General features: G+C 51.4%; 1 protein-coding gene across 1 annotated transcript; it reads left to right on the top strand.

The window, feature by feature from the left end:
- The first annotated feature begins 1,311 nt into the window (after nucleotides 1–1,311).
- Ticam1 (toll like receptor adaptor molecule 1) lies at nucleotides 1,312–8,177 on the top strand. Its single transcript, XM_021218508.2, has 2 exons — nucleotides 1,312–1,434; nucleotides 5,427–8,177. Exons 1-2 carry the CDS (start codon nucleotides 1,352–1,354, stop codon nucleotides 7,828–7,830), a joined length of 2,487 nt encoding a protein of 828 aa, XP_021074167.2. The 5' UTR covers nucleotides 1,312–1,351; the 3' UTR covers nucleotides 7,831–8,177.
- Nucleotides 8,178–13,052: the final 4,875 nt, after the last annotated feature.

Here is a 13,052-nt window from a genome sequence, read left to right as displayed (position 1 = left end):
TAGAGAGATGGTTCAGTGGTTAAGAGCACTGGCTACTCTTCCAGAGGTCTTGAGTTCAACTCCTAGCAACCACATGGTGGCCCACAACCATCTGTAATGAGATCTGACGCCCTCTTCTGGTGTATCTGAAGACAGCGAGAGTATACTCATATGTAAAATAAAATAAATCTTTAAAACATGCCGGTAATCTCACCATCTAGCTGAGCTAGGAGGATAGGTCCAAGTCCCAATGCATACGCAGACCGTTTCTCAAAACTAAATACCCAGAAATCTGACAAATTTTTGTGTTGTCTCTGTGATAGCTCAGCAAGTAATGGTACTTGCTGTTCTTTGACCTACACTCATACATGCCTGGATGCACACACATGCACACTCAGCAAGTAAAATTAAGAATTAAAAGGGGTTAGTCCCAGCACTCGGGAGGCAGAGGCAGGCGGATTTCTGAGTTCGAGGCCAGCCTGGTCTACAAAGTGGGTTCCAGGACAGCCAGGGCTACACAGAGAAACCCTGTCTCGAAAAACCAAAATAAATAAAGAATTAAAGGGGGCTGGAGAGATGGCTCAGCGGTTAAGAGCACCGACTGCTCTTCAGATGTGACTTCCTTTTCTGGAATGTCTGAAGACAGCTATGATGTACTTACATATAATAAATAAATAAATCTAAAAAAAAATTTTAAATAAAGACAAAAAAAAAAAAAAAGAAGAATTAAAAATATTAAGCCGGGTGTGGTGGCGCACCCCTTTAATCCCAGCACTCGGAAGGCAGAGGCAGGCCTCTGATAACTCTGAGTTCGAGGCCAGCCTGGTCTACAGAGTGAGTTCCAGGACAGCCAAGGCTATACAGAGAAACCCTGTCTCAAAAAAACCAAAAAAAAAAAAAAAAAAAAAAATTAAAAATATTTATAACTTAACCGTTGTACAAAACCTTGTGGCCTCCAGCACTTCTGTTTACTCATCTTGTATTAACTTATTTTTGAGATGGGGGTCTCACTGTGTGGGTCAGGCTTCCTTGGAACTCTGGGTAATCTCTCTGCTTTAGTTGTCTGTGTGATGCTGGACTGATAAGCGTGAGTCACCAGGTTCCCTGTGCACTCAGCCACGTGGTGCTTTGAGAATCCCCAGTGTATGTCACTAGCTGAGCTCTTTGGCCACCCGCTTAACGTTCTCTGTGGGCGGAGGGTTCCTTCCTCCTTCCCCAGCTCTGGCCTCACAAAGTACAAGCCCTGCCTAGTTCCACGTGGCGCCGGGACACTGGGCGGGAGGGCAGGGCTTGGCTCAGCTAGATAAGATTACTTGCTGACTTCATCCTCTCCTCCCCACAAGACCCGGAAGGGAGGAAGGGGCGGAACCGAATGTTCCCTCCTCCTCTTCTCTCTCCTCCTCCGGCAGCCACCTGGGACCCGGACATCTACCAGCTCAGGACCCTCACAGCCAGGTAGGACGAAGGCAGAGGGCACAGCACGGCGGCGGGCACAGAGTTGGGAGTAGATGCTGGGCCGGCCACTTGCAGGCCGTTAGGTTCCTCAAGCTCTTTCCCATGGACACTCAGATCCGCAATCCAACTCCTGGCCCCCAACCCAGCCCTGTGACCCTGGGTGCTCGCTCAGTCCATAGTACCCACCCCCAGATCCCTAGATCTTCTAAGTCCCAGGTCTCCTCCAGCCCCAAGAGCGAATCCTCAACCCTCTCCACCCTCAATCCCTCTACCCTTGTCGCTATTTCCTGATCAGATCTGCTTTCTCTTCCTCAGTGTTCCCTGTCAAAATTCCTGCCCCAGATTAACAGACACCATCTGCCACCTGTGGGGATTGGCCTGCTGCACCTTTTGCAGTCAACTATTTCCGCCCCCTGGATGCATGCAGGATCAGCCTGGGAACCATTCTAAGTCCCCTGGCAGTACACAGTCCCTGAGTTCCAGAGCTGACAGTCAGCAGAGACTGCAGGAGGGGCCCCCTGTGCCAGAGACTAAGTTCTGCCAAGGAGAGAAGGTCAGGGAAGGAAGAAAGAGGCCTATTTATACCCCATCCATCTACAAACCCAGCCATCCACTCACCACCCACCCATCCACCAATCCTGGTTTCTGCTGTTCTGGGGATATCACACAGAGGCTCTTAGGCATACTGGGTACTTGTTTTTGTTTTTGTTTTTGTTTTTGTTTTTTCGAGACAGGGTTTCTCTGTGTAGCCCTGGCTGTCCTGGAACTCACTTTGTAGTCCGGGCTTGGCCTCAAACTCAGAAATCCGCCTGTCTCTGCCTCCCAAGTGCTGGGATTAAAGGTGTGTGCCACCACTGCCCGACTGGCATGCTGGATGAGTGCTCTACCCACTGAGCACACCTCCTCCCTCTCCCTCCTTCCTAATTCTCCCCTCCCCCTCCCTCCTTCCCTCCCTCCTTCTTTCTCTCTCTCTCTCCTTACTCTCCCCTTTCCTCTTGCCTCTCTCTTAACAATTATTACCTTTATTTTTGTGTCATTTGTATCTTGAGGCAGGGTGTATCACTCACTCTGCAGACCAGGGTGGCCTGGAACTTACCTAAGCTGACCCTGATCTGTTGGGCTAAAGAAATCCTCCTGTTGTTGAGCAGTGGTGGCACATACCTTTGATCCCAGCACTCAGGAGTCAGAAGAGGGTGGATCTCTGAGTTTGAGGCCAGCCTGGTCTACAGAGGGAGGTCCAGGACAGCCNGGGCTGCACAGAGAAACCCCATCTTGAAAAACCAAACCAAACAAACAAACAAAAAAAAACCCCAAACAAACAAGAAAGAAGAAAGAAAGAAATCCTTCTGTCTCAGCTTATCAGGTATAGCTTGGACAAGAGGAAGCTGCTGCCCGTACATGGTGGAGGCAGGAGGATCAGAAGTTTAAGGTTATGCTGGGCTACATAGTGCAAGGCTCAATCCTGTCTTAGCGACAAAAAACAAGCAAATAAAACACAGCTACTGTGTGCCCTGCTCTGTTTTGTCTATTCACTGCTCATTTATGTTAATAAACATTTCTCTCTCCTGTCTGTGTCTCTTTCTCTCCTCTCTCTCTCCGCTGCTATCCTCTCTCCTGGCTGGGAGCTGAACGCACGGCCTCATGTATGACAGACAAGCGCTCTGTCAAGTCAGCTGCATCTCTAGACCTCAGTGTGCACTTATTAGGCACTGGCTGTGTACCAGGCACTGTCCTGTTCCTATTGTTCAAGACAGAGTTTCACTTTGTAGCCCTGGCTGTCCTGGAATTCACTCTGTAGACCAGGCTGGCCTCAACCCTGAGATCCTCCTGCCTCTGCCTGCTAAGTGCTGGGATTAACAGCGTGCACTACCAGGCCCATCAATCTATTTTTATTTCATTTTGTTCTCCTTCCACCACATGGGTCTCAGGAACTGAACTCAGATCTTCCGACATGGCAGCTTCTCAAGCGCCCTTATCCACCCAGCCATCCTGACCCTCGTGGAGCAGTTATTATACACCTACTGTGTGTCAGGCACTCTAGAGACAGGAACTATAGACAGTTTGTATCAGAGGCCTGCCCCTGTGGAGTCCCGAGATTGGTCAGGTAGGACATAGTGGCTACTCAACAGCGTTAAGGAAACTTTTGTGTGAGGTTGTGAAGAGTTGAGATGACTCCAGCAGGTGTGTTGAGAGAGTCGCCCCCTGGGGAGGTCACTGGGCTTCTGCACTGAGGTTTTATTTCTAGATGGGTGTTACTGCTGTCTGAGGGATAGCTGTGCAAAGGTCCTGAGGTAGGACGGTGCATTTCAGTCACAGCACAGTAAGGTCAGAGTGAAGAGAGGGACGAACGATGCTGTATCCTCCAACCGGTGCCCCCCTCACCCCACAGTCCGTCCTCTCCACAGCACACAGTCCCCATGAATGTAGATGAAAGTTTCCTCCCTGTAACCTCTACCCACAGCTTTCCAGGGCTCCCACCTCCCTGCAGCCCACCAGGCCCTGGCCGCCCTGGCCATTCCTGCCCTGCCTCCCTCTGCTCCGGCCTCATTACTGCAGCTTGCCAGGATCCTCCTGCTGTACGTGAAGCTGAGCCCTGTGTCCCACGGCCTTTGCACTGAGCGCTCTCTGGATGAGCTCACCTCCGTGATACCTTCACGCCAGGTTCCGACTCAGGCTCATTTCCTCCAGGGCACTTTTATTTCTTGAAATGACCTTATGTGGTTGTTCTCACTTCCTGTTGCTCTGACTGAGGTCGGCAGCATCTCCTGCAGCAGTTGCCAGACACAGTAGGTGTGGGAGAACTGCTCAGGCTATGAGGGAACTGCACAAGTGCAGGGTGAGAAGGCTGGACATGAGTATGGAAGTGGAGCGTCCTAGAAATGGGTAGAGTTTTGGTGTGGTGGGAAAGTCGGGACTGGGACTTAGTTGCTAGGGCTATGTGTGTCCTCTGCTCCAGGGCCTTTGGATGAGCTGTGCCCTTCACTCAAGCGTCTCCATTTTTGTGTCCCTGGGATCTATAAACACAAGCCTTAGTCCTTGGAGTTCTTGATCCTTTCAGGCTTAGTCCTACAGCAGCGCTGACCTGCTGTGAACATCACCCAATTTTTCTCTGGCCCAGGGTTATATTTTTCTGTTTCTTTTGTCTCCATTGTCACTGCCTCTGCCTCCATTGCCACACCTGATTGCCCCAATTTCCCAGCAGCCACAGAGAGGGTGGTCGCCCTCTCTCTCATCTCTGTCTCTAGTTCCTGGTCTGCCATCAGCTGTTACCACTCCCACTATGACTGTTGCTCTGCCAATGGTTATAAGGCCCTTCCCTCTGCATACCTGGCTCTTGTGACCTTGGCACTGAGCCCAGCACACCTCTGCTGCTCAAAGTCAGGTCTTTGAAGGCTTTAGGTCATCTGTGTGCAAAGTCTGTGGGTTAGCTGACTGACCTGTCCACTTCTGGTCTAGCCCAGGGTCCTCCGCCTTGGGCATTTTCTCTGAGGCATTGTAGGACCTCCAGCTGCTAGACACTTCCCTGGCCTTCACCCACTCTATGCCAGGACTCTCTGGTCATAGCAGCCACACCTGTCCCTGGCTGAGCGGAGCAGGCAGTGACCCCCATCCCAGCCTGGCTGTGGAGAGGATCCCCAGGATTGACAGGTGCTCTGAGGTCTTCTCAGCTGTGAACAGGGAGCTGGGAATAAGTGACTGTCCACCTGAGGGTTACTGCAAGTGTCCTGTAGTCATTAAGAACTTTATGCCAGTTTATGCCGCATCCATTCACCCACTCGTTCAGAGCAGTCACCCATCACCACACCTTGCTGATGCCGTGCTGAGCATGCTACCTGGTGTTCCGTGAGTGCTCAGCCAGCAGCACTCTACCCATGGACCCAGCCCTCTTCCTGATTTGGCTGGCCCAGGACCCTGCCTCCGCCTCCCAGGGTTGGGGTTAAACGGGTGCAGCATCTTGTCTGGAAAGTCATGATGAACTCCTACTCCTGCAGGTCTGCGCTGCCGCCCTCCAGCATCTTTGCAGGAGGGGACGACGAGGCTGTGCGGGAGGCTGTTGGTTCAGAACATGTCTCCACCCACCCCACCCTCTGTGGCTCCAGGCTTCATCATCCTCCCCCACCCATGGATAACCCAGAGCCTTCGCTCCATGGTGCCTTTGGCATTCTAGGCGCCTTGGAAAGGGACAGGCTGACCCACCTGAAACACAAGCTGGGGAGTCTGCATTCAGGCAGCCAGGAGTCAAAGCTTCTCCACGCCATGGTACTCCTGGCTCTGGGCCAGAACACGGAGGCCAGGGTCTCTCTGGAGTCCTTGAAGATGAACATGGTAGCCCAGCTGGTAGCCCACCAGTGGGCAGACATGGAGAGCACAGAGAGCCCTGAGGAGCCTCCAGACTTGTCCTGGACAGTGGCTCGCCTGTACCACCTGCTGGCTGAGGAGAACCTGTGTCCTGCCTCCACAAGGGACATGGCTTACCAGGTGGCCCTTCGTGACCTTGCCTCCCGGGGTGACCACCAGCTGGACCAACTCCAGAATGAGGCCTGGGATCGGTGCAGTTCAGACATCAAGGGGGACCCCAGTGGCTTCCAGCCACTCCGTTCTCATCAGGGTTCCCTGCAGCCACCTTCAGCATCCTCTGCAGTGACCAGAAGCCAGCCTCGTCCCATTGACACACCAGACTGGAGCTGGGGACATACACTCCACTCCACCAACAGCACTACCTCACTGGCCAGCCACCTAGAGATCAGCCAGTCACCCACTCTTGCCTTTCTCTCGTCACACCATGGAACCCACGGGCCCAGCAAGCTATGTGACACCCCGCTGGACACTCAGGAGCCTCAGCTTGTCCCTGAAGGCTGCCAAGAACCCGAGGAGATAAGCTGGCCTCCATCAATGGAGACCAGTGTCTCCTTAGGGTTACCACAGGTGTCTCCAGAGGAGGCTTCGCCCGTCCTCCCTGACGCCCTGGCTGCTCCAGACACAAGTGTCCACTGTCCCATTGAATGCACAGAGTTGTCTACAAACTCCAGGTCTTCCCAGACGTCCACCACAGAAAGTGTTGGGGAGCAGCGGCCTATCACAAATCAGAGGTCACCTCAGGTTCCTGTGGATGATTCTCTGCAGAACACCACGTCATCCTGCCCTCCTGCCCAGCCACCATCCTTCCAAGCCTCCCCTATGCTGCCTCCTTCCCCTTTGTCCTCTGCTTCTTCCCCGAGCAGCTACCCTGCTCCTCCAACCTCCACATCCCCTGTTTTGGACCACTCAGAAACATCAGATCAGAAATTCTATAACTTTGTGGTCATCCATGCCAGGGCTGATGAACAGGTGGCCCTACGGATTCGGGAGAAGCTGGAGACCCTCGGGGTACCTGACGGGGCCACCTTCTGTGAGGAATTTCAGGTGCCCGGGCGTGGTGAGCTGCACTGTCTCCAAGATGCCATCGATCACTCGGGGTTTACAATCCTGCTCCTGACTGCTAGCTTTGATTGCCGCCTGAGCCTGCATCAAGTCAACCACGCTCTCATGAACAGCCTCACACAGTCTGGGAGGCAGGACTGTGTGATCCCCCTCCTCCCACTTGAGTGTTCCCAGGCCCAGCTCAGCCCAGATACAACCAGACTGCTCCACAGCATTGTGTGGCTGGATGAACACTCCCCAATCTTTGCCAGAAAGGTGGCAAACACCTTCAAGACACAGAAGCTCCAGGCACAGCGGGTTCGCTGGAAGAAAGAGCAGGAGGCCAGAACCCTCAAGGAGCAGAGCATACAGCTGGAGGCGGAGCGGCAGAACGTGGCGGCCATATCTGCTGCCTACACAGCCTATGCCCATAGCTACAGGGCCTGGCAAGCAGAGATGAACAGACTTGGGGTGGCCTTTGGGAAGGACTTGTCACTGGGGGCCCCAATACCCTTCCCCAGCTGGCCAGGATGTCCACAGCCAATACCTTCTCATCCTCAGGATGGTACTCCAGTTTCCCCCTATTCCCCACAGCCTCCATCTTTCCCTCAGCCTCCATCCTTCCCTCAGCCTCCATCCTTCCCGCAGCCTCCATCCTTCCCTCAGCCTCCATCCTTCCCGCAGACTCCATCCTTCCCTCAGCCTCCATCCTTCCCACAGCCTCCATCCTTCCCACTGCCTCCAGTCTCTTCTCCACAGTCCCAATCCTTTCCATTAGCCTCCTCCCCAACCCCACAGACTCCGGGACCTCAGCCTCTTATTATTCACCATGCCCAGATGGTTCAGCTGGGTGTCAACAACCACATGTGGGGCCACACAGGGGCCCAGTCATCTGATGACAAGACTGAGTGTTTGGAAAAACCCTGCATGGGCCCTCTGACTGACCAGGGGGGACCCCTTCTTGAGACTCAAGTGACCAGGTTGGACCCCACCTAGATTGCTAGAGTGACAAGACTGGACTTCACCTGGGTCCTTAAAGTGATAGTGGAGGAAGGGAACCTCGCCTGGGTCCCCAGAGTAGCCAGAGGACTTAGCCTGGGCCCCCACAGTGGCCATTAGTTGGACCCAGCTTGAGACCCCGGAGGCAGGGAGACCACGCCTGTAAATCAGTCCTGGGAAACCTGCAGGACCCCCCATTTGAACAGACTCTGTGGGACTCCAACCTGCATCCTCTATGTGGACAGAGGACAATGGGGCCAGAGGCTCCTCTGAGGTACCCCCAGTGCAGCCTCATGACCTTCATTCACTGTGACACATGCTGTTCATAGGGTCTCTCTGGGGAGGACGCGGTGCCGGGGCAATAGGGAGGGTTCTGTTTTAATAATAAAGTTATTGGCAGCTGACTCATAAGCCAGAGTCACCACACTCTACCACCCTCAGGGAACGAGCAGGACGCAGCAACTCCACCATGACTGGACTAGAAAAGGAAGTGTGCCAGCCCAGTCCTTGAGTGGCAGGAAATGGAAATTATGTAAATATACTCATCCCATTGGTCAGTTCGGACTACAGCGACTTCTTTTGCAAGGAACTCTAGGAAATGTAGTCTGGGGGTGGGTGGGGGTGGGGACAAGCAGCCATACCTCAGGAAGTCTTTTTTTGTTTTTTTTTTTTTTTTTTGAGACAGGGTTTCTCTGTGTAGCTCTGGTGGAGGAAGTCTTTTAATGTCAGGAAAGGAGGAGAAAAAGAAACGGGAGAGTTGCTGCCAGTTTTGACCACTTTGTACAGTTACTTATGTAGTGCATACATCCCAGGGCACATGTGGAGGTCAGAAGACAATTTGTGACCGCTGGGCCTCTTCCTTCATGCTGATTCCCCTCTCCAAGACATGCCAGACCCTTATACATTAATTGTTTTTTTCACATTTATTCTAGCAGATTTTGCTACAACAGGGTGTGAGCATGTGGTGAAGTTAAGCAGATTGTGTGACTTTGCATATTCTACTGTCAATTTATCTATTGGGTTTATTCTTTAAAAAAAAACACATTCACTATTTTATTTATGGGTATGTGTATGAGGCTGTGCGAGTTTATGTGCACCTAGTAACTACACAGTGTTCTCCTGGAGCTGGAGTTACAGGCTGTTGTGATGTGGGTGCTGGGATCAGAACCAGGATCCCCCTGCAAGAGCAATAAGTGCTGGTTTTTAAAAAAGATAATATATGTATGTATGTGTGTGTGTGTGTGTGTGTGTGTGTATGCATGCATATCAGAAGAGGGTATCAGATCCCACTGAAGTGCTGTTTTAGAGCAGTGGTTTTCATCTGAGCCCTGACCTCTCTCGGCTGACCTTTTTACGGGATCACCCATCAGATACTGGGTTTCTGTCAGTAGACAGCAGTAGCACCTCTTGCAGGTTTTCCTTGCAGGAAGCAAGATTATTCCATATAACCAGATCTTAGATACCTTCAACGACTTGGACTCTGATAGCCTTCTGATTAGAACAGTGGTTCTCAACCTGTGGGCCAAGACTATTTTGGGGTATGTGTGTATCATATATTAGATATCTTGCGTATCAGTTTTATTTCCACTACGATTCATAACAGTAGCAATACTGCAGCTATGAAGTAGCAACAGTAATTGTGTGGCTGCGGGGTCACCACAACATGAGGGACTGTATTAAAGGCCCCAGCACTAGGAAGGTGGAAACCACTGCTCTAGACAGTTGTGCTTGCTGGGGACTCTTAAACGCTGAGCCGTCAATCCAGCTCCCCACGCGTTCATTCTTTTATTTCATTTAATTGGGTTTTGAGACAAATGTCTCTACATAGTCCTGGGTGAGCAGGGCCCGTCCTGGCGCACACCTTTTCCAGCACTTTGGAGGCAGAGCCAACCTGGTCCAGGATAGCCAGGGCTAAGAAAAGAAATCCTATTTCAAAGAAAGAAAAGAAAAGAAGAGAAAAGAAGAAAGAGAGAAATAGTTTTCATAGCCCTGAAACTCTTTATGTAGCCCAGGCTGGACTCCAACTCAAATGTCCACGTGCCTCTGCCTCCTAAGTGCTACGATTACGAGAGTGTGCCACCACACCCAGCTTATTGTTTTTTGAAGCAGTGTCCCTTTTACTGCAGGCTGTCTCTGAACTCAAGTGTAGACAAAGAAGACCTTGAACTTGTGATCCTTCTCTTGCCTCTACCTCACAAGTGCTGGGTTTATGCTTACTCAGCCCTTGCAGCCGTGGAGTTCATGCAGGCTCGGCAATCTTTCCTCACTGACCCCTAGTCCCATTCTTGAGATTTTAATACGCCCACACATCTCAACCCTCCAAACTCAGTTTACAAATGGGGAAAACTTAAGGCGCAACACTGAATTCTGGCCCTCAACATCACTTTAATTAGAACTGAAGAGTGTGATGCAAAAAGCCAGATTTCCAAGGACCATAAACATGCAAATTTTCGGACTGTTCTAGGCATCAGTGGCAGGAGGGGATGAGTCACTCAGCCCACTTGTTATTTTCATCTCAGAGTTAGACCTTGTCAGGGTTCTTCTGTGCATGACCAACCTGAAGTGAAACCCCAGCATCACAGTTCTGCAGTTCCTTGGGGGCGGGGATGTAAATGAAGTTCTCTAACAGTGTGAGACTGTCCAGGTTTCTGGGAGGCAGTGGTGAGTGGGAGGGTGCTGGGCTCTTAGCTATGGGTGTTCTGGAGTACAGAAGTGTATATGGGGACATCAGTAAAGGAAGCAAGGGACTTTGTGTGTGTGTGTGTGTGTGTAGTGAGGGACAGCACAGCTCATGCAAAGGTCCTGGGGCTGGACAGAGACTGGCATGTTAGGGGAGCCGTTAGGAAGAGGCAGAGGAGGACAGCCTATCAACTCATCGCCACTGGATTTGGAGAGCCTGAAAGATGACTCAGCACTTGCCCTGGAGCCTCATGACCCGAGTTTGCTCACCAGGACCCACATGGTGGAAGGGGAGAACTGACTCCTGTGAGCTGTCCTCTGACCTCCACACAGGTGCACATGCACACACCCACAAGAAATCAGGAAATATAGGGCCAGAGAGATGGCTCAGCGGTTAAGAGCAGTGGTTGTTTTCCAGAGGTCCTGAGTTCCACATGGTGGCTCACAACCATCTGTAATGGTGTTCGATGCCCTCTTCTGCTATGCAGACATTCAGGAAGACAGAACACTCATATACATAAATCTTAAAAACAAAAACCAACCAAACAAAAACCAAGAAATATAATGTGATCCTCCTGGCACTTGGGAGGCTGGGGGGGGGGGAAGAGATCAAGAATTCAAGGCCAACCTCAGCTACTTAACAAGTTGAACTCAGAAATCCACCTGCCTCTGCTTCCTAAATGCTGGGATTAAAGCACTGCCCAGCCCCCTACATGAATTTTTTTTTTTTTTTGGTTTTTCGAGACAGGGTTTCTCTGTATAGCCCTGGCTGTCCTGGAACTCACTTTGTAGACCAGGCTGGCCTCGAACTCAGAAATCCGCCTGCCTCTGCCTCCCGAGTGCTGGGATTAAAGGCGTGCGCCACCACGCCCGGCTCCTACATGAATTTTTAAATGAGCCATTATTTAGCATCTGCTGTGTGCAGACCTGTGCCGGGCACAGAGAAGCCAATGGGATTGGTGGAGTGACTAAAGGAGCTTGTAGAAGGAGGAGCCTGTGAGGGGCTGGAACCATGGCTGGACATTGAGCCCCAGTCTGATGTTCCCCCATGGCAGTCTCAACCAGATGTCACTAGCCAACCAGAAATTCCAAAGATTGTCTTGACTCAACCTTTTCTGGGGAATGGGGGGGACACAGGGTCTCATTATGTAGCCCCAGTTGTCCTGTAACTCAACACACACACACACACACATTTTATATATATATATATATATATATATATATATATATATATATATATATATATATACATTCGAGGCCACATATGTGTGTGTATATATATACATACATACACACACACACACACACACACATATATGTCAGGCTAGGCTTTATCTTCTCTGGAGCACTGGAATTCATGCTGGATATATATTTCTTTTTTCCCCGAGACAGGGTTTCTCTGTGTAGCCCTGGCTGTCCTGGAACTCACTTTGTAGACCAGGCTGGCCTCGAACTCAGAAATCTGCCTGCCTTTGCCTCCCTAGTGCTGGGATTAAAGGCGTGTGTCACCACTGCCCGGCTCATGCTGGATATTCTTAAGGCTTTTTATTTTACAAATGTTCTCTTCAAGTCCAGAGTCATATTTTACAAGAGTCACACAACATATGTATGGCTGGCTTTTGACTGGGGCAGAACTTGTGACTTGAGTTTTTAGATTTGTGGGTGAGTATGTATGTGGAGGTCAGTCCTCTCTTTCCACTGGGTCCTGGAGATCAAACCAGGGGTGAGGCCCGGTAGCTTCGGGTGTGTCCCAACAGAGGCGGTAGAGAGGTCTCTGAGTTTGCAGGTGGCCAGGATGAGCAAATGAGCCGACTCCTTCCTTTCTGTGCCTGTGGCAGAGTCCAAGGTTACCATGGCCAGCCACAGCCAGCCCCGTGTGCCTTCTTCAGGGAACTGAAAGGAGGAACTTGTGTCACTCGCCAAGGCCCTCCAGTGTTCCACCCACACTGAGTAGAACTTTCCGGAAGATGACAGCCCTGACAGGGCACAGAGGGCTCCTACAGGTTCTGTTACAGAAAAGATGTCTATACAACCCTGGGTGAAGTCCCCAGGCCCCACTCCACAGCAGGCTGTGCACCGCTGCAGGCTGCTGTGACCTTGTGCAGAGGCTCCCTCCCCTCACCCTCCTTACTCTGCAGCAGTATTCTTTCAGTCACTTTCCTCCTCGCTTAGGTGTGTGTGCCTTTGGACCTTTGGGACTAGCCAGTGGCTGGAAAGCTCCCCCTAGATTCTCCCCTGGCTCTCTCTTAACTTCCTCATGATTTTGCTCAAATTCAAGCTCTTGGAACTGGGGGGCAATAGTGGTTAGAGCCCAAGCTGCTCTTGCAGAGGACCTATATCCAGTTCTAAGCACAGTGTGCCAGCTCACAACCATCTGTAACTCCAGGTCCAGGGCATCCAACACCCTCTTGTGGCCCCTGTGATGGCCAGACACACGCAGACAAAAAACCCTTAAAAGTGTGTATTTGGGCTGGTGAGATGGCTCAGCGGGTAAGAGCACCCAACTGCTCTTCTGAAGGTCCTGAGTTCAAATCCCAGCA

Source organism: Mus pahari, chromosome 18 (assembly GCF_900095145.1).
Source record: "Mus pahari chromosome 18, PAHARI_EIJ_v1.1, whole genome shotgun sequence".
Classification (NCBI taxonomy): domain Eukaryota; kingdom Metazoa; phylum Chordata; class Mammalia; order Rodentia; family Muridae; genus Mus; species Mus pahari.
Note: the sequence above shows the minus strand (reverse complement) of the source record. Positions and strands in the feature narration are given on the sequence as shown.

Bases quoted from the DNA above. Each gene is read 5' to 3' on its own strand.
- Ticam1 (XM_021218508.2), top strand. From the start codon at position 1,352: ATGTTCCCTCCTCCTCTTCTCTCTCCTCCTCCGGCAGCCACCTGGGAC. The intron at 1,435-5,426 runs GTAGGACGAAGG...CTACTCCTGCAG, and splicing joins CTCAGGACCCTCACAGCCAG to GTCTGCGCTGCCGCCCTCCA.